Source organism: Argiope bruennichi, chromosome 10 (assembly GCF_947563725.1).
Source record: "Argiope bruennichi chromosome 10, qqArgBrue1.1, whole genome shotgun sequence".
NCBI classification, from domain to species: domain Eukaryota; kingdom Metazoa; phylum Arthropoda; class Arachnida; order Araneae; family Araneidae; genus Argiope; species Argiope bruennichi.
In genome coordinates, this window is record NC_079160.1 from 68492033 (window position 1) to 68516087 (window position 24055).

At 26.2% G+C, this 24055-nt stretch overlaps 1 protein-coding gene across 1 annotated transcript in view; it reads right to left on the bottom strand.

Annotated features, from left to right (window-relative positions):
- Positions 1-485: 485 nt before the first annotated feature.
- LOC129988543 (nose resistant to fluoxetine protein 6-like) overlaps positions 486-24055 on the bottom strand; it is a 42933-nt gene continuing 19363 nt past the window's right edge. The window contains exons 4-16 of the mRNA XM_056096791.1: positions 22462-22576; positions 20153-20240; positions 16700-16803; positions 16093-16263; positions 13267-13360; positions 13089-13178; positions 10962-11130; positions 9927-10006; positions 8542-8664; positions 7086-7206; positions 4995-5181; positions 3317-3459; positions 486-2087 (exon numbers count right to left, since the gene is read on the bottom strand). Coding sequence (XP_055952766.1) covers positions 1875-2087; positions 3317-3459; positions 4995-5181; positions 7086-7206; positions 8542-8664; positions 9927-10006; positions 10962-11130; positions 13089-13178; positions 13267-13360; positions 16093-16263; positions 16700-16803; positions 20153-20240; positions 22462-22576 — 1698 coding nt within the window. The 3' untranslated portion in view covers positions 486-1874. The remainder of the gene's footprint in view (positions 2088-3316; positions 3460-4994; positions 5182-7085; positions 7207-8541; positions 8665-9926; positions 10007-10961; positions 11131-13088; positions 13179-13266; positions 13361-16092; positions 16264-16699; positions 16804-20152; positions 20241-22461; positions 22577-24055) is intronic.

Below are 24055 nucleotides of genomic sequence, written 5' to 3' on the forward strand. Positions count from 1 at the left end.
AGTTATAGCTAACAGTTAATAACGAATGGTAAGTTTAAAATAGCTGTTTATTACAAAATGAATTCAAAATGAGCTGTCAATGGCAGAATCCCTAACACAAAATAAATGATTCACCTCAAAATTAAAAATATCTATTTATTTCCCTTTCAAATGGCTTGTCTTGAATTTTAGAGAATTTTTTCTTTCGACATAGTCGATAAATCCATTTTACTAGCTGCATGACATTTAAGACCTATAATACAAATAATTATAGAAAATATTCAGAATCTTCTAGAGCATAAAAATTATTGCAACAGTAATGATTGAAAATTGGAATTCATTTAAAAATTACAGTTCAATGATTGTCAGTTTTCTTTCATTTATGTTGGATTAATAATATTTTTTTCTGTGAAAAATTATATATTTCATTAAGAGAATTTAAGAAGTTTTCAAAATATTTATTTGCATTGCATGTCATTGGAAGAAGTGAATGTAAATTAGGGCTTAAAAATCAAAATGAGGAAAATATAATACCGATAAAAGAATGGTAATAAATATATATAGATACAAAGGTAAGCTGTTGAAAAATTCAGAATGTACAGCAAAGTTTAGAGAAGTTCAAAAATATCTTAGTTGAAATATTTTTGATTGGATTATAGAAAATTCATAACAGTAATCGGTATTCTATTCAAGATTGGCGATTTCCATGATTTTATCCATTCTCAAAGTAGTTCAAAATTCCTTATAAATTAAAATATTAACCTAAGGATCAAAATACTGCAGGATTAATTAAAACAAGGTGAAAATCATTTCTCTGAAATTTTCACCGATAGTTAAATGGCGTATATCTTATTCATCCATAAAAACTTTTCAATGAGTACAGATTCACACAGATAAAACACTGCTAATATAAAGAGAAATAACTTCATACTTTTTCGGATTTGATGCTCTTCCTACGCAGTTGGAAGAGTTGCAAATAATTGGGCATGAATCCATTTTGTATATACTTAATTAAACTGCATAACTGTTGGCGTAACAAAATTAAATATTTATATTTTGTTAAAGCACGAATAAATTTTAATGCTGTTTTAAAAATGAAGAATCATTTTTAAAATAACAGATGTTCTTCAGCTATTTTGGTACACGTATTAAACTGAACACCCATATTCTGATTAGAATACGACTATTTGATATGCTTTTTTTATTTATGAATATATAGTACTTCTTTCTCATCTGCGTCTATTTGTGAACATAACAGCAAGAACAAACATGTATTACTCCATCGTAAAAACATAGCACATTATATAGTTTCTGGCACATGAGAATACCTTTATAAGGCTTCATATGAATCTTCAAGAAAACTCCAAAGACACACATAAAAAATAACGGTACGAAATCTAAAACCATGACATTCTTGAAAAGAATTGAGCACATTCGTTATTTTGGAAAGAAAAACAGATATTCAAACTACATTTCTAAAATGTCTCTAAATAAGCATTTATCAAAGTTTCATTTAGACAAGTTTAATACTTGCGAAATGTATTTGTGTGCTAGCATTTCTTCGTATTTTGCGGTGGTTGATACTTCTATCGTTATCATTCCAGATGGATCATTTAGATTGAATTCAATTGCATGATTGTCCATACATCATTCATAATTTTCTAATCCATACATCACCTGTTGACACGAGAAAACCTTTTTAAACACCCCTTCAGTTCATGATTGTCATTTTTCTAAATATTTATGGAAATTTGTATTTCTTTTCCATTTAAAGTTTGAAATGAGCATATAGAATCAATAATGTATTGAAACATTTTAATTGTGTCGCTTGCAGACAAGTGGTTTTCTAGTTGTCTCTGTTAAATTCATGGCCTGCAGTTTAAGACGGATGGAATTTATGGTAAGGGTTTTAAGCTATTTTGATTGTTGACATATATATTGTTGTTGAGCACTTTCTTAATAGCTGAAGTTTTCGCCAGTTCTGGAATAGGAGCTGTATAATCTCCCAATATAAGACGCATAAGAGCTTCAACAGGACCATCGAAGAGAAAGAAGCAAGCTGCAGCTAAGGCATACGATGTCATGATATGTCCAAAGAAAAAGTAGGCCTGAAACCAGAATCCATATATTAAAATATTACTCTTCTATAGCAAAAAATGTGAAATCAGAAATATTTTTGAAATACTTAAACATATAAGTTCTTAAAAACGCATGCTCATATAGAGTAATAATTGAAATAAGTTTATCGATTTTCCATTAGACTGTTAACAAAGAAATTTAAGGGAAATATATAATGCAAAAATAGAAACACACGATAGATTATTAAAAGTAAATCAAGATGAATACTTTTAAAAATCTGTTATTAGTTTTATAAAGCCTCACCTCTTCGGACAATAATCTTATTCCGCAAAATGATAATTAGTGTGAAGAACAATATTTTAAAGAAGTTTTTTTAAAAGATTTTGTCTATTATGTTGGCATTCAGTATCATTTTGATCCATATTTTTTTTTAATTCTTAACTTGTGTAATGTTTCTACGTATTATCTATGTATTGTTTGTCAGTATACATCAATTATCTCGGTAATATTTTGTGAAATCAAATGCGACTGGCGAATTCATAAAGAGTAGAACATTTCCGAATATGAAAGTGGACAGTTGATGTTTGCATAACGTAAATAATTTGTTTCATTATTTTCTTCATTTGTTTATCTTTAACATAACTCTTAATTACGGAATTAATCTGTGTATGTATTTAGTTTCATTCAATTTATATATTTTATATATTAATTCTTTCTATTAATAATTAAGATATAAAAATATTAATTAATTCTAATACATATATATTCAATTTATATATATTAATTCTTAAATTTGTCTTTTCAACCTACGCAAGATGTAGGTTTTTTTTGTATATGTTTTTAAATAGGAATGTGAAATATTTAAATTTCAGTACCTGATTTTGATATGAATTCTATTTCAAACAGGTTTCGCAAATTAAACGGCTTACTCTTTTGTTACAAATCCAATATAAGATAATATCTTTTATAAGGATATTGCACCTTAGGAAAACTACTGAATAATAATTTACATAATAATATGAAATGAATCTACATAAAAATTGAAAATCTATTCGATATTATGCGGTCTTTATAAACGAAAGTCTATGGATTTCTAATTTTATCTCTTTATCTTGTAACATATGTTTCATCATTAATTTGACATTGTTTTCCTTATCATTAAATATTCTCAAAGCTTTAAACTTTTTTATTTACATTTTTTTCAATCGCTTCTGCCATTGTCTAACTTTGTTTTACAATTTTATTTCCTTAAACTTACCAATATGATATGATTTGTCTGTAAACGTTCTCGAATGTATCCAGTCAGAATGTATTGAATGAGGGGATGTATCAGGTAAACCATGCAAGTCAGTCGACTCAAAGGAATAAATACTTTCCACGACAATATGCTGTTGATTAAACCTAAAAATTATGAAAAACAGAACTATTAAATCCGTGTAAACAATTATAGTTGAATCTATCAGGTTTTATTGAAGATAATGCATTGTTTCATGCAACATATCAATTATGTTATAAAATACACAATTATATTTATTTTAGTAAAGAAAATAACGCAATTATCCTTATTTTAACACTTTCCCCTTAATTTAAAACATTTTGTAGTATATCTAAGTAATTTTTATATTTATATGATAACAGCGTGATGTGAAAAATTCAGAGATAATGTAGAAAAGCTAAAGGAAAATACTTTTTTAAGATTTAAAATCCCAAATGATAAATACAAAATATTCACGATCCTAATCTTTCATACAAAACCTTTAACTTAGATTTCAAGTTAGTTCTGTATTTTACCTATAAAATATATTAATTTAAAAGATTAACTTGAAAAATATTTTATAATATAATGTGTTCACTGAAAAATTTAAATTAAAAAGTGTATTGAAGGAAAAACTTTCAGATTCTACAAATATTTTAACTCTAATTTAAAATAAAGAAGAAAATGTCATACATTTATATCAAATTATGCACAAAAAGTAAAGAAATTATTGGTAAATTACAAAAATGTTTTTATTAACTAATGATACTTCTAACATGATAATAATTATAGATTGGGACATTATCTCTAATTTTTGTGACATGAATAATAGAACATGTCATTTAAAACATTTTACAGGGAAGCAGTTATGCCTACATCTAGCATCTTAGTATACGCTGTTACATTTTAGTAATAAGTGATCATTTTGGAAATGCTTTGCAAAATCTAATTAGATAATAAATTAAAAATCAATTAAACTTTTGAAGTTTTTATCTTAAAACTTTGAAGCTTAGAAATCATTTTTGCACCACTTTACAATTCAAAAAGTGAATTTTTTTGTGACATACATTTTTGGACAATTTTTTCTTTTATTCTAATGAAATTTTTAAAATATGTTTAAGTATATTTTACAGTAATAGATTCTTTAAGTTACTAAATGTGTACACCATCTCATTGCCATGATTTTGAATGCATTTTTAGTGCACTTTATTAATGCTTGCGTCTTACTTACTTGAAGTAAATTTAATAAATAAAATAAGCTTTCAGCTTGATTAATTAATTAATCAAGCTGAAAGTATTGTCATGTTATCACATTTTTAATTAGAGATTAGAATGTTAGAGTTTATAGAGATTAAATATTTTTAATTGTTAGAGTTTTATGTTTTTTAAAAATAATTCTAAAACATTACACATGTAATAACTTTTGCCTTCCGAACACATAATTTAAACATTTCAAAAATAAAAATATAAAATTTTACTTTATATATGTTGCGAATCAAAATAAAAGAATTTCTTCTCAATACATTTATAAAACACCAATAATAATAAAAATTATATAGTTTTACTTTTTAACAGGTGATTTTTTATTTTTAAAGATTAACTGCAATTTTCCTGAGAAATTTTTGTAAATTCACATGAAAGTATGACAAACTGCAAAATCAGAATACTCAAATAGATCAACCTCCATAACCGGCAACACATATGATTGTAATCCAGGACAATCCAAGGGCCCAAGCTGTCCGATGCGTTGCAGCATATGCTAAAGCAGCTGGCGTGCTAGGCAAATTACCCTTGTTCCATTCCAATACTCCATACACCACAGCTGCTGTCACTGATATTGCACTGCCCCAACCGATAATGTGATGGTACTGTAAATTAATAAAAAGTTCATTTTAAATACTTTGGTATGCAGAAATATTTATTCTCATTTTTAAAACTTTGTTATTTAAAGTATATTGTAAACCAGAAGAGTTGAATTGTAATATTTATAACGTCGGAACAAAATTAACAAGGTATAAGTTTGTGCGAACTGAAAAAATTTATGGAAATACAGATAGAGTACAGATATAAAACAATCTGAGAACGCAATATTCAAAAAGAACTAAGACAACGATAAACATGTTTCCACTGTGACATTTGGCATCTCTTTTAAGTTATCTTCATTCCTATTTCGAGTAACAGGTAGATAGTAATGATTATTTTAAAATTTGATCTAAGTGTCAGTAATTCTGGATCTGAATGAAAATTTCTACTTACATCTTAATTATTTTTAAGAAAGGAAATAATGTAATATGCGATTTGCTAGTGTTTTGAAACCTAATACATAAATATTTGAAAAACTGATAATCTGAACAGTATTCAATCGATTACCTCCATTCACATATGATTAAGTTCCAGTTCCATATTTATTTCTGTAATAATTCTTTACATTTAGCAACAACAGTAGAATATTTATGAAATGGTAAAAATGTATATTTTTTATTTTAGGCTCTTAAAATATTTGCTATTATTCATGGAGGGGATAATACGTCGGAGTAATTTCCCTAGTAAGTAGTCATTGGTGTATATTTAGGGCGAAGTGGTTAGTAGCGGAGAAGTCAGTAGGAAAGGGGTTAATTTTTTACTAACCTCTTCGTATACAGTGATGAGACTGGTTCGCGCATGAAATTACCGAATTTTTAATTTTAAATTCGCAATTAAGTTAAAGTATTAAGTAATATGAAATTAAAAAATCACTTCAAAACGATACAAAGTATCAAATACCCTTATGTTATTATAAAAATTAAAAAAATAATAAATGTCACAAATAGAATGGGCCATCTAATTAGAATGTAATTAGGATGTTAAGTAAATTCGTAGGTCAAGGAGTTAATAAAACATATTTAGTTAGGAATTTTGAAAATAGAGGCAACGACATTTTTTAATAAAATTTTTATTGTTGGCTACGGATTTGAAATTTTTGCTGTACGTTTAAGAATTATTATATTTAAATTCAAATATTAGATCGAGAAATTTGTTTCTTTTTCATGTTAAAAAAGTGACATGAATGTGTATACGTTTATAAAGCTGTGTGCGGTGAAATTTTCAAATAATGCTCTGATTATTTAACAAAACTATATGATTTTCGGATCACAGTAATTTGTTTAGTTTTAGGTTAAACTAATTGGATGTAAAAGAGAAAGAATTCATTTTCCTTTAATTTACAGCTCGATGTAGTAACTTATTAATTATATATTTTTAATAAATATTTACTGTTGAAATATTGGTGTGCGTTTATATTTGAAGATTTTTATTTATCACTAATAGCGCAAGATATTCGACAATATTGTTACGGCATCTTCAAAGTGCCAAACAGCAGCTTGGATATATTATACAATATCATGTACAAATAGGGTTGAAAGCAATTGTTTATGTGTAAGCATAATGATACAGTAAATATCATACTTGAAATAGAATAAGTGCATTTCTCTTTTGAAAATAAAAAGGTGGTAGATAACTTCATGATAATAACTTTGTAGTTGCAAAAGCTTAATGATTTAATTGAGAATAAGTAATTGAATTAAAACAATGCATTTTTATCTCAAAACTTTTGAAATTTAAAGTTCTTATTATTAATAGAAAAAAAGGAAATTTTTCTTAGCGAAAAGGGAAAACTTTCGTTGTAAATATAATTTAAAAGTCTTAAAATATTCAGAGTATTTGTTTAATGTAACTGTAAACAGTTTTCGATGCATTTCGGAAACTTTTTATCACTTTCAAAATCCATACTTACTGGCTTCAATTTGATTTCCTTGCATTTGTAAAAAAAGTATCCTGTCGCCAAGCCAACGCAATAGGGACCAAGATGGCAGAATGGTTTGCTGATGATCACATGATTCAAGAATTTGCGTTCTCTATAGAAAAAATGTAATTATAAGACTTTAATCTGAATTCCATATCAATGAATTACTTTTCAAATTTTTCAATAATTGATAACTTGGATAAGAACTCCAAGCAATTTTTAGAATATTCTCTTTTCTTATTTATATGCATAAAAACTGTTATGAAGAATTGATTTCATTTTAAATAATTGGATCATCTATCTGCTGTTTCATTTCTTTATTAATAAATGTTTGAAAGTCGTAATTTTTTTTAATTTAAATTTAATTTTTAAATTTTTAAACTAATTTTTTTAAATATAATTAAAGGACGATTCGGGCGTTGCCTTTGTCACTGGAGTATGGTGTAAAATTTAAAATTCTACTTACTAAAACGCGCATATGTGTATCATTTGAGACAGATAGTGAAAAAAGATCTATACAAATTCCATCACGATATTGCTAAAGCAAATATTAAGTGGATAAAGTGCTGATAACTGCCATCAATCATTCTGCCTCTATATATTTATTAAACTTACGTATAAAACACTGATAAAATCAAAATAACATATAAATGGTATCTTTATTGTGACTATTCCAATATGTTTTTCCTTTGAAAAATAATTCCATTTCCTTTTTTTTTTTTTTTTGTTGCCATTACATGTATTTGGGGTGATTTTATACGCTATCATGAAAATATATGAAAATTTATGTATCTTGTTTCCATTCTTTTAATTGATATATAAAACACAATTTATGTGAAAAAATATTCTTTGAGAAAAGGTGGAGATTTACAAAATTGACAGAATAAAATTTATTGAATTGATAGTATTTAAAAAAAGGCGAGAATTTCAGGACAAAAGCACAATTTATATGAAAAAAATATGAGTTGAAGAAATCTAAAGATCTTCAAAGAAAGAAAGATGAAAAACGAAGATCTTCTTCAAAAATTATAAAAAAATTTATGCATTTTATTGTATTTAGAAAGAAACTGGAAACTGAATTCAGGACAAACTGAAACGAGACTTGTCGCTGACAAAAAGTGCAATATCTGTATGAAAAAGTTCTGTTCATAAGGACGCAGAAACACAATATAACTTCCAGAACTAATTTTGAGTAATAACAGATTTTTTCCGTTGATTTTTTAAATGCACTTATAAAACTCTGGACAAGTAAGAAAAAGGAAAGTATGACATCTTTATTTCATTCATAATTCAAAAAGAGAAAATTCCTTGCGCTAAGCAGATGGACGCCAAAAGCTCTACATGTCATGCAATTATATACAGATCGATACCACATTTTGTTTAGTCTTAATTGAAGATATCGTGAGAGACATTCCTTAGTCCCTCAAGATAAATGTTATGAACTTACTCTGGGTCCGGAAAACTGGCTAGCAACGTTGGTGGTACCTTGTAGTAATACGTGAGGAGTCCGGTCATCACCATGGATACCATAATCATAATAACGTTGAGGGCCATACCAAACATCGGCCGCCTAGAAATAGGAATTGACTTATCAATACAAGTACAAGCAAAAATAAATTGAGTTCCTTGAATACCATCGAAATTCACGTAATGATTCTGTCTGTTACTTGCTGTTATTACATTCGAAGGAGGTTCTGCTGACATCTGCAGAAAGTTCACACAAGTCATTGTCTTCAATAAACCGCAAACATGAGAGTGTATTCATTATTTTGTAGCAACGGCATTCCACATATGGTATTGGCTACAATCCTATCATGGAAAGATACGAATGATCGATTTTTTCCTTGATAATAAAAGGATTTGCAATCACAAATGTAGGTGTATCTTGGAAAGAGTGCATGGCAACAAAAACTGAGTAAGAAAAACCTAATCATCACCATTATAATAACGAAATGGGAGCTAAACATGAGGAAACTCCTGTAAAATATCTATCTTTAAACCTTAAAGCATGTGGAATTAAAACAATTTACTTTTCTTATTTTGGTTCCTTGTAAAATTACTACGATAATATTTTTTTAACTGTGCAATTAATGTATTGAATCCACTTGAAAAGTTATTCATTAAATGATTTATATAAAAAAAAATTTTTTGAAGCATTATAAAAGCGTCTAAGAAACAAATACTTCATTTGTAACATGATAAAAAAAAACTTTAAAAATAAGTACACTTTTAGTTATCTGAGAACTTGTGTATTGCAGAAACTGTGGAATGAGTGAAATAAGTAAACCGAAATCTACATAAACCAATTCAAAAAGGATTTTGAATAATTTTTAAGTAGATATAAAAACATGAAATCATAATCTAATAAACAGTAGATTTCTGTAGTAGTAGTAGAAATAACAGTAGAAAAATTAATTAATTATCCTCGTATTTTAGTCAATATTTATTTCAAATTAAGTTTTGGTAACAATACTTTGACTACGGATAAACATGTATAATTATAAATTTAGAAGAAAATGTAGAGTATTTCGGGAATTCAACATCTTGATAGAGTTCTGATGAAAAGAATGATTTGTAGCTCTCCTTTAACATCCAAATTTCCACATCTGATCAGTAGATGTTAATCTTGATGAATTAACAAGCATCAGACTTAACAGGAGATCTTTTGCGGAATCCGAACTCAAACTCTAAAAGCCTGATATAAATAATCTGCTATCAATTAAAGATTTTGTTAAAGTCAATGGTATTTGAATATACTATGTAATGCATTTAGTTTTATTTATTATATTTCATATACAATATAACTTTATTAGAAGAATTGTAAATTCTTACTTGATTAGAGCCAATAAAATGAATAGAGCTATTATAAAAAGTTGGAAATCGCATGAAATGTACCACGAATGTTCCAGACACTATAACAAAACGAAAAAAATTAAATTAAGTTCATTAATTGCATTTAAAAAGTTTATTCAGTATATAGATATCCCTAAGCAATCTGTTTAGTTCATATATTATTCAGAAAAAGAAATATTTATATCTAAGCTAAATGATATATTTGTGGTTAAAATTCATTAAATCGAAGATTTATAAAGAAACTTCAAAAATTAAGTAAGAAAAGAAGAAAATGATGTTATTTATTATTTTTTTTTTAAAAAATCACTTACTTATTATATAGCTATACAATAATACAAATAAATTTAAAATATTGTTTAAGTATTAAAAAGATGTAATCACTTAGATGTATAAGCGTTCTTGCCATCTATCCAGTATGGGTTTCCATACAGGATTGTTCTTCAAGAAGAAACATAAATTTAATGATATTAAAAACTAAGGCAACTAATTTTTTAAAACAATCTTAAGTTAACTTTAGACGGCAACATTTCTGATTTTTTTTTCGAACTTTTCTTTTTTAATGAATTATTTTATCTTTTATAAATCATTTTTAACGAAGTTATCTCGCAGCCGGCTATGTCTTCAACTAATAAATTGAATGGCGGTCCTGCATCTTTGTCGGATCGCCTGATTACACGTTGCGAGATTACACAATTCTAGAGCCAACTGAGAGTTGTATCATTAATCTATGTATTATTCAATATTATTTCGTATATTAAATATAAAAAACATGTTTGGAAAAGATATTTCAATAAATGTGTTTATCCATATGCACACAATTTATAAGAGATAATCAGTAGCAATAAAAGTTGACACTCATCTTTAAACAAAAAACTCCCATTGTCTTTATAACTGAAATTTACAAAAACGGTATTTAAATATTAATAAAAGATATTATTATTAATGCTATTTCTAAATATGTGTTATAAAAGTATGAAAGAAAAAAATTATTATAAATTATAAAATATTCCTTACTCTTTGTCCTGGTGTTGTGACGAAGTTGTTGATGAAGAGAAGATTTGTCCACCAATTTTGCTTACACGAATCTACCACTGGATCCACAGTCTCGTTCCAGAAAGGTCCAGAGCCCAAATGGGGAAGAATAAAAGTGGCACTAATGACCATCATGTATGTAGGAAGGATCCTAGAAGAAAAACATTTTAATCGGCTAATATTTTCCAAAAAAATTGTTTAAGAATAAGTTTCCTCTTTTGCTATTGTTGTATTAATCAGCAAGCACTTATATTGAATGGAAGTTAAGTTATGCGTATGTTGTGTTGTGATAAGGTAATTGAAAAATTTAAGCTCAATCTAGAATCTGGATGAGATAAACTTTCTTAAATTTTTTTTAAATAATAAAATATAACAAATGGATATATTATTAAAAATAAAAGTATAGAAAGCTAGTTGCTAGAAAGTAGTCTTTACAATCATTTTAAGCGAAATAACTGTAGCTTAAGTTATTGTTAAAGTTTCCAACCCTTTCTCCCAAATATCTCTTACCATACATAGCCTTACATCTATCTTTTATATTTTGAGAACAAAGAAAAGAATTTTCAGATAAATAGTTTCGTAAGTATATTTATTAAACTGTTTTACCGTCGAAACAGACACACATTTCCAAAGTTTCCTTAATTAATAAGAAAGAGAGCTAAGGCATTCATTAGACTAAAGCTCCTTCAAGAGAACATAAATCTTATTCAATTTAAGGAATAAATGATGTTGAGGGGGAATGATGCTCTCACTTATCCTACCTTTTAATATCTATAATTCTGATTATTTTGTAACTATAGCCTTCCAATTCTGAAATTTAAAGAATTCTAATCGACTCAGCTCCAAAATATGTACACTCCTAGTAATTAGAAACTAAAAAAGGAAATAAAATATCGTAATTATTTAATTTTATTTATTAAAAAATTACTTATTTCCCCATTTTCGAATAAAGAAAAAAAAGAAAGATTGTCCAATTCATATTTTAATAATGAGGAAAACTGAATAAAGCAAATAGGACCCAATCAGAATATACGTAGAAGTATTTCGTAAATAGTGTTTCACAAAGTCAAATTTTTTTTTGTTTTGTTTTGGTGCGTTTTCTTGGTTAAATTGTGCTGTGCATATAATAGAAAGCAAATTCCTTGATGATATATTAATATTTTAAGATTCAATCGAAATTTAAAATGTAATAAAAGAAGCGAATGAATGTATAGAATAGTTTAAAGTAAATTAAAAGAAAGTACAACTGGAAAAAAAAATTGAAAATATTTCATAATTGTCAAAAAGTGAATAGTTTTTTAAATTTTTTTTAATATTTTGGTGATATTACTCACTCAATAAGTCCGACAACTTAAAGATAATAAATGAAAGAAATGAACTCTTCGAGAATAAATGGACCATAAAAAATTCAAATTGCATTGCTTTAGTATACATGGAATTCATAAATTTGTATAACTCAAAACTTAGTTTTCTCAATGATAAGTTGTTTATAAAATAATAAATAAAAAGTAAATTTAGTACTGATGTGCTTTTTTGTACATTACTGGAACTTAGAGATATAAAACAGACACAGTTTCAAAACGAATTTTTCAGGATTTTTACAATTATAATAAAATTTATATAAAGCGAAATATTAAATATTAAAATTGTTACCACCAGTTTTTTTCTGTAATTTTAGCTTTTATATTATGTAAGCAGGGTTATAAATAAATTGTGAATAAACAATTACTATTTTTATTATAAAAAAGAGACAAGCAATAGAATATCAATGCATTGCATAAATTGAACGGAAATCTGCCATTATGGTTTTTATTATTTCTTATCGGCAATGAACACAATCGCTGAACAATAAACTGCTTTAAACACAAAACGTCTTTTTAGTTACAACTATTTCTCTCAGGATTGTGTGACTCAAATTGTATTCCTGATCGGAGGTGGATGTATGCACTGCATTGTAATTGCGTTCACTTTGCGACCACATTGCTTTCACTTCAATGCCTAATTATGCCGCCGCGATGGCTCGAACTTCATATTAAGCCAGAGACTTTATCAGGGCTGAGAGGGGGATGGATAGTTTATAACATAATAGAAAAGATATTAAAATCATACCTTATGAGTCTTCTGAAGAAAAGACGTGGTATACTGTAATAACCGTGCTTGCTGGCGCCCTGAAGCGTGAGATAAGACAACAGAACAGCACTAGAATGATATTTCAATTATCATAAATTAATAATGAAATATTTCAGTTTAAATTCTGGAGAGATATTAGCCAAAATGTAAGTATTACCTTATGAAGAAGAATGTATCAATAGATACGGTTGAATTGACGATGATCTGGAACAAGAACCCTTCAGCAAAAGCACTGGCTTCCGACAGGTTTCCTGCGATGAGGCAAAATTTAATATATTATTTAGGTCTGTATGAACTGTGATTTTAAAATAATGAATGTGTTCTATTCAAGAATAATATCTAATTGAAATTTCATAGTTTGAAAATCGAAGTTTAAAAAGCAGGTTTTTTAATTGCATCTAAGCATTTCTGTTTTTCACTTTAGTTCTACTATAAAAGTAACAAAAAAAAAAAAAGATAATTTTTCATAACATTTTTGGAATTTTCTTATTAAAGAGCTGTTACTATCCATTTTTTACCCTAGAACTTGAGAGAAAACATATTTAACCCGATCTTATGCGAAATTCAAGCCTCAATAGAATTTTATCAGATTAGCTAATATAAATTACAGATGTTCAACATTTGTTTTATTTCGCTTAAATTTTGCATTATATTATTTATTAAAGTACAGCCTGGTTGTAATTCAAATGCAAGTTTTTGAAGGACTGTAAAAAAAACTGCTTGGAGTATGTTGAAGAAATTTGGTATATGTTATATTTACAACATGGGGAATAAACAATAAAAAAATTTTTTAGTTCAACTTTTTGTTATAGGTGACTTTTTAATGACAATATTTTATACAATGTAATTATAAAATTTTCTTTGTTAAAATATGAAATGCGTAATAATGAAATTGTATTCATTTTGACATAGTACAGAGCAAAAACAACGTTTTAATAATCTACAGCGCCATCTATTTCAAAAAAATGAACTAAATTTTTTAATTGTGTAATTCATTTCCCCATGTTTAAATATAACATATACCAAACTTCTTCAACAGACTCTAAGTAGTTTTTCTTTTACAGTCCTTCAAACACTTGCATTTTAATTATAACCACACTATACATTATTAAATTGTATTTATTAAATGTAGTCTTCTTAATATTGAATATTATTTTAAAAATTATGATCTATGCAAATTGCTATTGCAGTGTATATTATGAATTTGCTTAATTATTGACTTATATTTATGTAATTAGTAAGAAACATTTGAAATATTAAGAACTAAAAGAAATACGTTCTTGTTTATAAATTTCCTCATACATTTCTTAATATTTTGAAGATGATTAATTTTACATCCTTATTGACCATTTAGATGTATTATTTTCAATGAATAATGTGATTTCTATTTTTGTTCTTTTAATTTGATTATAGTTTTCAGTGGAGTAACACCAATCGGTCATATATAGATTAAGATATTTCTTCGGATAAATATTGTTTAATTTAAAAAGGTAATCAAGCTGATAGAACTTCCCTTCGTTTTATTCAGATTAAGAACTATGGTGGGAAATATTTAGATACATATAATCTTTTTTTAATAATTAATTCTAGAAAAACGATTGAAAGCACACAACCATTGAATAATCTACCCTTTGCTGCATTTTGTTTGAGTGCTGGTGAGACAATCCACATAAAATGGCGCTCATTGCAAATAACAAAGTAATGCACCTCCCCCCCCCCCCATTTTTTTTAAACAGCAATCCTCATATTCTGCCCTCTCCTGCACTCTAGCAAAAAACGTTATGATGGGCTAAGGGTGAGCAGTGGAAATTAAATCTAAATAATGATGTAAAAAATATTTTGGAATAATATATCCTAACATCTGGTAAATATATCCAATTCATTTAATTAAACTATTTTTAAGAGTAAATTAATATAGTTATTATAAGCGACATTATTAACAAATATAAATGCTCAAAAGTATTGAAAAATGACTGATAAAATTGCTGAAAACCATTTGAAGTGATGTTTTAAAATATAATGACAGATAAATTGATATGTATATCATTCTTGGTTCTTTAAGTCTTTCAAGAATCAGCATAATTCAAAATTTTAACAGATATAAATCTTTGAATTTCAGTCAAGCCTTTTTTAAGTGGTTTAAAGAATTAATATATTAAATATTTCTTGAGAAAATTTAACAAAATTTCAATAAACTTTTTGGTAAATGGAAAAATCTATCCATTTAATATAACTATTCTATTATCTTTACTAACACTAAGAGCAGAAATTTATACATTTGTGATCGGTCTATCCGGTGGCGCATTACATGATCCCAAACAGTTTGTCTTAATTCTATCAAAATTTTACTCAAATATGCTTTAGATGGTGGTAATTTGCATTTCAAAGCAAGTTTTCGAAATTTTAATTAATTTTAAGTAATCGAGAATTAAGCGAAATTTGTCTTAGTGATAATTTCTGAAAATATTATTTTTCAGAAATACTGGTTTTACACCATCTTATAATTAAAAAAAACGTCTTTTCAGTGATTTGTATATATCCATTTTATCCAATTTTATTATCCAATTATTGCAATTATTATCTTTTGCTGTGCAATTATTATCAAATTTTAATGATTTTTAAAAATATTTTTAGAGGTAAATTTCAATTGCTGTCTTCATTGTTGAAATTTAAATCAGACTATTTCATTGCTTTTAAGAATCAGGGAGAGTCAGAAATGTCACGGGTTAGCTGTGGGATCGATTTAAACACATTTTTCATTCTATGAAAATTATGAAATGACCTATAACAGAAATTTTTATAGATGTCAGTTTTAATTGCAATAGATATTTTTCTTTCTTTTTTATGGTTGTCTTTTTTATGTTGTATAGTAGCATATGTAATGATCTTTTAGAATAAATAGAAAATAAACATCCAAGAAAGACGAATTACCATGTAAAATCAAAACTCTTTATCAAAAAATATATTTTATAAAAGGACATACCGTACATCTGAACGTTACTGTTGAAGTATGTGTGTCCAAGAATTAACCATCCCATACCAAAAAATCGCATTCCGTGGACTGAGTCGAGTCCATTTTGAGCTGAATCAGTGTTCAAAAGTTGATCAGCATTTGTGTTCAATGAAAATGAGAGCAACAATTTTACTAAAGCACCTGGAAGAGAATAATTTAAACAAATTTAATATGTATTAAATTTTATAAAAAAGCATTCAAGTTATTTATCAGTCTTAGCTTAGCATGATTCTTCATAACAAATCATGCTAGTTCATACTCTGAAACTGTGATTTGTCTCAATTGAAGATTCGCTTAGAGTAAAACAAATGGTTTGAGTATTTTTAAGAAACTGAAACTGAATAAATAAATGAGTTCCTTCCATCTTGAAAGTGTGTGATGCATTCCAAAAACTCAAATGAATCAGTTGATAAATATTTCACATAAATCAGGTACTTCTAAAATACAAATAAAAATATTAGACCATTATTTTAAAATTTAGTTTGGTGGCAATTATTGAAACTCATGAATGTATTTTGTTATATAAAACAAGCAAATATTAAAGAAATAAAAATAGATTAAAAATTTTTATACATACTCGTAAAACATTTGGTTATTAGTTTCGTTTTGTAAAATATTTCCCGTATTATGTCTAAGATGGTACCGAAGAGAACAAAGGATAAAAGTACTCCTACAATGCATCTGGAAAATGTAAAATAATTAGCTGGTCAGTAATTCTTTAGAAACACGTAATACTGTATGAATGATAATAAGTGATAATAAAATGATAAAATATCAAAAGAAAATGTTCTTTGTCAAGAATAATTTAGAAGTAATAGGTAATAAAATCTCATTATAATATTCAATATGAATTTGACACTATTCAGTATAGAAAGAATATTTTTAAAATAAATTTCCATATCATGTCGATCCATTAATTCTACATTTTAGAAAATGTTTTATTGATCTATGGAATAATAGTCACTTTTTCGTCGATCTCGAATTTTAAAACTAATATTTTTCAAACAAAATTGAGGTTTTTATTCCAAATTTTAATTTTAACTCCAAAATTCACTTTAGTAACTTATTAAATGTAACAATTAAATCTTTATAGAACAATGAATATTTAAATACTGTAGGTTCCATTAAATCTAGAAAATGTAATCAAAATTTTCGATTGGAATATTAAAATAAGATTAGTACGAAATTTCTTCTCAGGTTACTGTTTTAAGAATCCAGTTAAATTAAACAACTGATGAGACAATAAATTTAAGATTCTATTAAAAAATAATTTCTCTCGTAAATAATAATTAATTGAATTTAAATTTTTTTGAAGTAGATAAATTTATATGAAAAGGCAAAATAATTTTTTATTGTCAAGTGATTTTGATATTAGACCATTTTTTATGTTGTAAACTTTACTCTTTTTTTATTTTTCGAAATTTCGAAAACAAATAATAAATTCTAATTGAAAAATTACTTTAACATTAACTTAATAAATTATTTCCTTTTCTGGGAACAAATATCGGACACTGTTTTTAATATTTGAAATGACATAATAGATAAGTTGGGAATAATAATAATTAAAAAAATAATCTTTCAATTCTGGACATGCAAATCTCTCATAGCGAAAATTCGAAGAAAGTAATTCATATTTTCTTAAAAGGGACATTTCCATATTATCATTTGAAAATAGATAATACTATTAAAATAAAACATTATTAATATTTTGTTCCATTTATGAAACAGGAATTTTAAATCTGAAATTATTAACAGATTATTTATATCGCTTTCACCTATAAAATGAAGAAATGTTATTGATTAGTTGAGTCGATAGAGTACATTTACAAGTTACAAGCTTGCAAGATAAAAATAAGGACAGAAGAACATTTACAAGACTGCAGTTTTATAAAATATAATGAATTATATATATATATATATATATATATATATATATATATATATATATATATATACAGGGAGAGAGAGAGATTAAATTTAATATGGAAATATTAAGCCTATTTATGACCCTTTTAATGCATCAAGTAAAAGAATGCTATCGACGATGAAGAGGAAAAAAAAAGGTAAAAACTCAGCAACAATAAACTATGAAAAAAAAACTGAAAAAGGCTTAAATTATAGATAAAATCAGAGAAGAATTGGCACTTTCTTTATAAATTACATTTTAATCTATCTTTCTATAAAGTCAGTTCGTCAGAGTGACCTCACAGTCGTATGCCAATATATACATTTATATGGTAAACAAATAAAACAATCATATATAATAAAGACAATTTCTAAAAACGAAATAATTTGATTGTGTAATTGAATTCTATAAAACACAATTATTGTATTTGTTTAAAATTCATATATTTATGTAAAGCGATCACTCAGGATCATCTCTGCTAAAATAATGGAATCAAAATTGCATATTTTAGGTTCTGGAAATTCATGAGGAAGAAAGAGTTTTTTTAAAGAGCTCAAAACTATTACCAATGAAATACTAAGGCTTTTTCTACTTTACTTATAACAGTCACTTGCAAACAGCATACGGTCCTTATATTGTCTAAGCAGCGATCATTCTTCATATACTTTTCAAACTTTATTACCAGGAATATTTATGTATTACCCAAATTTTTCAAATAACAACTTAATATAATTTACAAAATGTAGCATGAGAATAATTTTACTGATAAATAAATTTAATATTCCAAATAGCATTTATATAGAAAATTTTAGATTATTTGAATTATTTGCGCTTTTCTTTAAGAATTTTAATATATGAATAATCAGATGGTATCAAGTTTATCAGTATAATCTCTGCAAGTAGGTTTAAAAAAGGAATTCTTGGCAAACATAATTTGAACACACTACGTGTACGGTCAAAGTATGTCAATAAGGTGCTGATATGTTTATGGCACATCATTGAGAAGAAAATACGTCTTTTAAATTTCATAATAAAAGAAAAGTAAAATAGCCAGACTATACTTCTATCAACATTCCATTAACACTTTAAAGATATGGACACAGTCATTAGCACAAATGCTGAAGTAAACAATTTCTTTCAAAAATCGTTTTTTTTTCCATTAACTATTTAGCTATGCATTTGCAGTAGTATCATCATTATTCTTAACACATATCCAGAAACCTTTTCCTAATGGTTTAACCTGTGACTCCTGACCTATTTGCCATTGCATACTTCCCGTTCCTCCTCTTTAATGAACTAATTTGATCCCCACAAGACTTTATATAATGAATCTGAAAATTGCCTTTTCTAAATTTCCCATGCATGTTTCATAGTCTTATCATATTTGCGATATAATGAACACTTCCGGTATATGACCGCTCCCTCAAACTTCGCCTCATTAATTCTTCGATTGTATACTAATTTTTTTACAAAAATTATATAAGAATACATTTTTATAATTATTCAAATGTTTTCGGATGGTCTAACGACCGTAATTTACTTTTGTATATGTGAAAACATCTCCTTCAAAGTTGAATAATTTGATGGTATTTCCCCCCGATCCTGTTGATGAATTGTATAATTCTGATATTCATCTCCTTGGTATGGTCATTTAATGAGAATAAAATAAAACTGTGTAAAAAATTCCATTATGGAAAACCGTGTGAAATAAATTTACATGAAATTTGACAGATTATTTTAATTGAATTATAGAAAATAAAAGAATTTTTTTTAAAAAAAAAAGCTTTCTTTCGTTATTAATCTAAATTTGCGAAATGTACATAATTTCATCACTAGTTTTTTTTCCTTACTAAAAATTTGTTTTAATTTTAAAACCAAATCACTGATTTTTATTTACTTACAAAAAATCAGTGATTTAAGTAATACGATTAGCTTCTCAAAAAGATTGACTTCTAATACATTGTTCTAACATCTAAGAACGATAAATATAATATATGATGTGATATTAAGAGTGTTATGATATAATATAAAACGCTACACATAATTATTATTGCATTGCAACACAGGACTATATAGAGTCACTTAATAATAAATATCAATTACCTCTAAAAATAATTTACTTACATTATTACCACCTGTGTCTTATCAAAATATAAACTTTCTTTGACACTGCATCTAGGAACTGTGACTTCGATATCAATATATTTTGCAGCTAAGAAAGAAAAAGTTAGTATAATACAGTTTTCGGTTAAATACATTGAATGTGATAGTTTTTCTGTTTCAACAAAATGAAAGGCAGAAACACTCTTTAAAAATCTTTACAAGTACAAGACGATTCTCTAATAATTATTAAGATAAATGCAGAATTATTTTTAGCATAGTGAAATTGAAAGACGATGGTACAATAAAAAAAATCTGTGGGGTTTAATTTATAAGGGAGAAAATCGGACCTCGTGTTACACATCAAAAATAGCACACTTATAAAATTTCTCCAAATTTTAACTATATCCAGTAAAGAAGTAAGAGCAGAATTTTTTTTGTTTACAATAGAAAAAAATGTACGAAACTTTAAGCAATTTAGAAATAATAATAATCCATAAATACTTTTCCATACATTTGTCTACAAAGTCATAAACTGGTTTGAAATTTTTCTAAAATTTGATTTATCATGAAATAATATAAATGTGCAAATAAAAATTCAGAGTTCGGTAATATTGAGGGCCGAATTAACTGTTGATGAATTCAAAAAATAAGCTTATGAGGAATAACTAACTTCTAAAATGCATTTGAAAATAAAAGATTATGATAATGAATAAATTTCGGTTGTATTGTTGATTTTTTTCCAATAGTATATTAAAAAAATATTAGCGAAAACATTTCTTCTTTCTTTTATCGTTTACTCATCACTTCTCTTGTGGAACATTTAAGTTAAAAATAATTTAAGAAAAACAAAACTTTGTTAAAAAGGAGGCATAAATAGAACAAATCGTTTTTCCACTCAAATAAAATTGATAGAACGATCAGGATAATTTTTTAAATATTTAAAATATTTTTTCAGGTTTAACTGCTGTTTTCTTGTTAAGATAGTATTTTATACTTACTTTTGAATGTCTTATTGTTCAAAATTATTATTATTATTATTATTATGCAGTTTCGTACTTCTAAAACATTTAGGAAAAGTGACATTTTAACATTTTCCGAGCTTAATTATCAAGTAATTTATTTAGTTTAATTAGTTGTTGATTCAATACATTCAAGGGGTGACATTTTAAAGTGAATTTATAAAAATTCACAAACTTTGAAGTGAAAGCATAAAAATCTCATAATAAAAAGAAATGTTACTATGTTTTAAAATGATCGTTGAATGAGATAGAAAATTGTAGAAGAGTAATGTTTATGCCAATTTTTAAATTCAAATGAGATTTTTGACTATATTGAAATCAGTGCCGAATATGGAGAAATGGTATATTGTTTCGAACAGATGTATTTCATAATTATACATGCGATCATAGGCCTGATATCATGAAATCTTTGATAATTTTTTTAATTTTTTAGTTTAAATTCAGTTTGTAAAATTTAAATATATATCGTAGCTGACTGATAGCAGAATAAATTAGCTGGCTTACTGAATAAGCAAACGTACATTTGTAAAATCTAATTATTAATTATAATCTAATAATTTGTAATAACTTCTTATGGGAGTCTTATTAAATTACCAAAAAAAATTATTTCTCCTTGGAATTTCAATTTTCAATAATTTAAATATATTTTTTAATCAATGATATTAAAAAACTGAATGAAATATTCTATGATAATAATGAATTATAATTATTATGGAATAATAATTATGTATAGAATTATTCATACATTCTACATGGGAAATAATGAAAATAAAAATTCAACATGCTTGTATTAGGGTACTAAAAAGTAAAAAGTATTTTTCTACCAAAATATATGTCCAAAATATATACGTCGACCGATAAATAGTAAAAGAGTTAGGTGGTAATGAAAATATTTATGAATAAACTTTCCTTATATCTAAAACATTTAATTTTTTAATGAATGGTCAGAAATTTTCTGTCTTAGACCATTATTGTAGCATCATTTCCTTATTGCACTAGCATTGAGTCCATCATGTTTTCACAGTTTTTGTTTTAGTCTCCCCGGTATTTGATTTCAAAACTTATTCAACTTTTAATTTTAAAACTGTTTCACTGACAAGTAAGCAAAAGTTTAAAAAATTAAATTTCCCTCTTTTTATAAAATGAAAATGAAATTCTCAGTTTTTGAAGAGTTCACAAAAATTGAACATTGCTTTGCAAATTGTATTATAGTTCAAACTTTTATTTGTAATCAATTTTAATAACTTGGGGAAATAGATAAAAAAAATTAGGTACGCTGAGAATCGTAAAAGAATATATAGAAAAGCTTACCAAATTGTGCCATATTGTTAACGTCATCCTGAGTACATGTAGAAGGGACACAAATATCCATACGGTAAGTCAGAAAATAAAACGCGTGAGCTTGTCGAGCAGCTTGGCGAATGACCTAGAAATAATAGAAATAATTGTTGTTAAATTATTAAATTATTCATTTAATTCTGATTAAAAAGTAAACAAAGCCGAATAATTTATGTGTTTACAATTTAAGATCATAAGTCTTTATTAAACATATGAAGATAAATTAAAAATTTATAATTGGATTCTTTTATTTTTAACATAAAAAAAGAAAAAGAGAAACTAACAGACATAACAGAGAACAGAAAAAAAGCATTCTATTTTAATTTTGTGTATGCACAGTTCGAAATAGCTATCGTTCTTCTATTATTGTTCATTTGCTTGATTACTGTATTTTGAAACAATATTTTTAATTGGATATTAAATTTTTCTTCTGTAGATATCAAAACACATAATTATGAAAATATTCTCTTAAAATAAAAAATAAAAATTCTGAAATACTTAAACATACATTCATACTACTAAATTTTAAAAATAACAGATTCAAACTCTATTTTTTTTAGTTTTTAAAAAACGAAGCAAAATAGCATTCTTAATATTTTAGGAAGTATTTTTAGTAAGTATTTTTCAAAATACAATTTGTATATTCGTATTTTACGAAATAAATATAATCCTTTATTTTGTAAATTAGTAATGAATATTTCTGAAAAGTAGTTATCATAGTCTTATCGCTCTTTCATTATCTGAAATAAGTTTATTTGTTACAAAAAATTTTACTGTCATTGTTTCAATTTTAAATGGACATCGTGATTTCCTTTTTTTTTCATACTTCAAAATTGACACTGCTTTTTTTTTTCTAAAGTTGACTCCACCAATTACAATCTATATAGGCAGGTGCTTAGACGGAGGTAGTGTCAAATGGTTCATTTATTGTGCTCTTTAACAGACAAACTTCCAAAATAAAAAAAAATCCGCAGAGTAGCCCAGATATAGTTTCAAAGCTTAAACTTCATCAACTAAAATTATCCCTTCTTCGTATGATGATAGAAATTTCCATCATAACATTAAGTGAACAAAAAAATTGTACTCAAAACAAGTGTACTGTAAAGTGGTTCTTGCTGGCAACTTTTTACACGACTATTGCATAATAATGAACTTAGCTGTAAAAAAACTCAAATGTCACAATCATTATAGCGGATTTGAACTTGTCATTCAGCTGTTTGTTGTGGTTGTATGAAACGTGCGATTTCTTAAATGTTTTTTAATAACTAATTTGTGATTTTTTTTTTTTGCTAATAAAAGAGCTAATGAATGGAGAAGTTTAGAAGAGAGAGACATTGGAAATTTTGTAGAGAACTTAACATGTAAATATGTATGATGACGAATATTTCTAATTTATTGTTTATATAATATATATTTATACTAGGACTTTTTTTAAACATTTCTCTTTTATCTGGAGCATGAAGTATACCACCCTGATTTATTTCACAAAAAAAAATCATGCAAAGAAAGTTTTAATTAATCAAATTGCAACAGCACCAAAAAAACCCTAGAATTTTTATTATGTGCT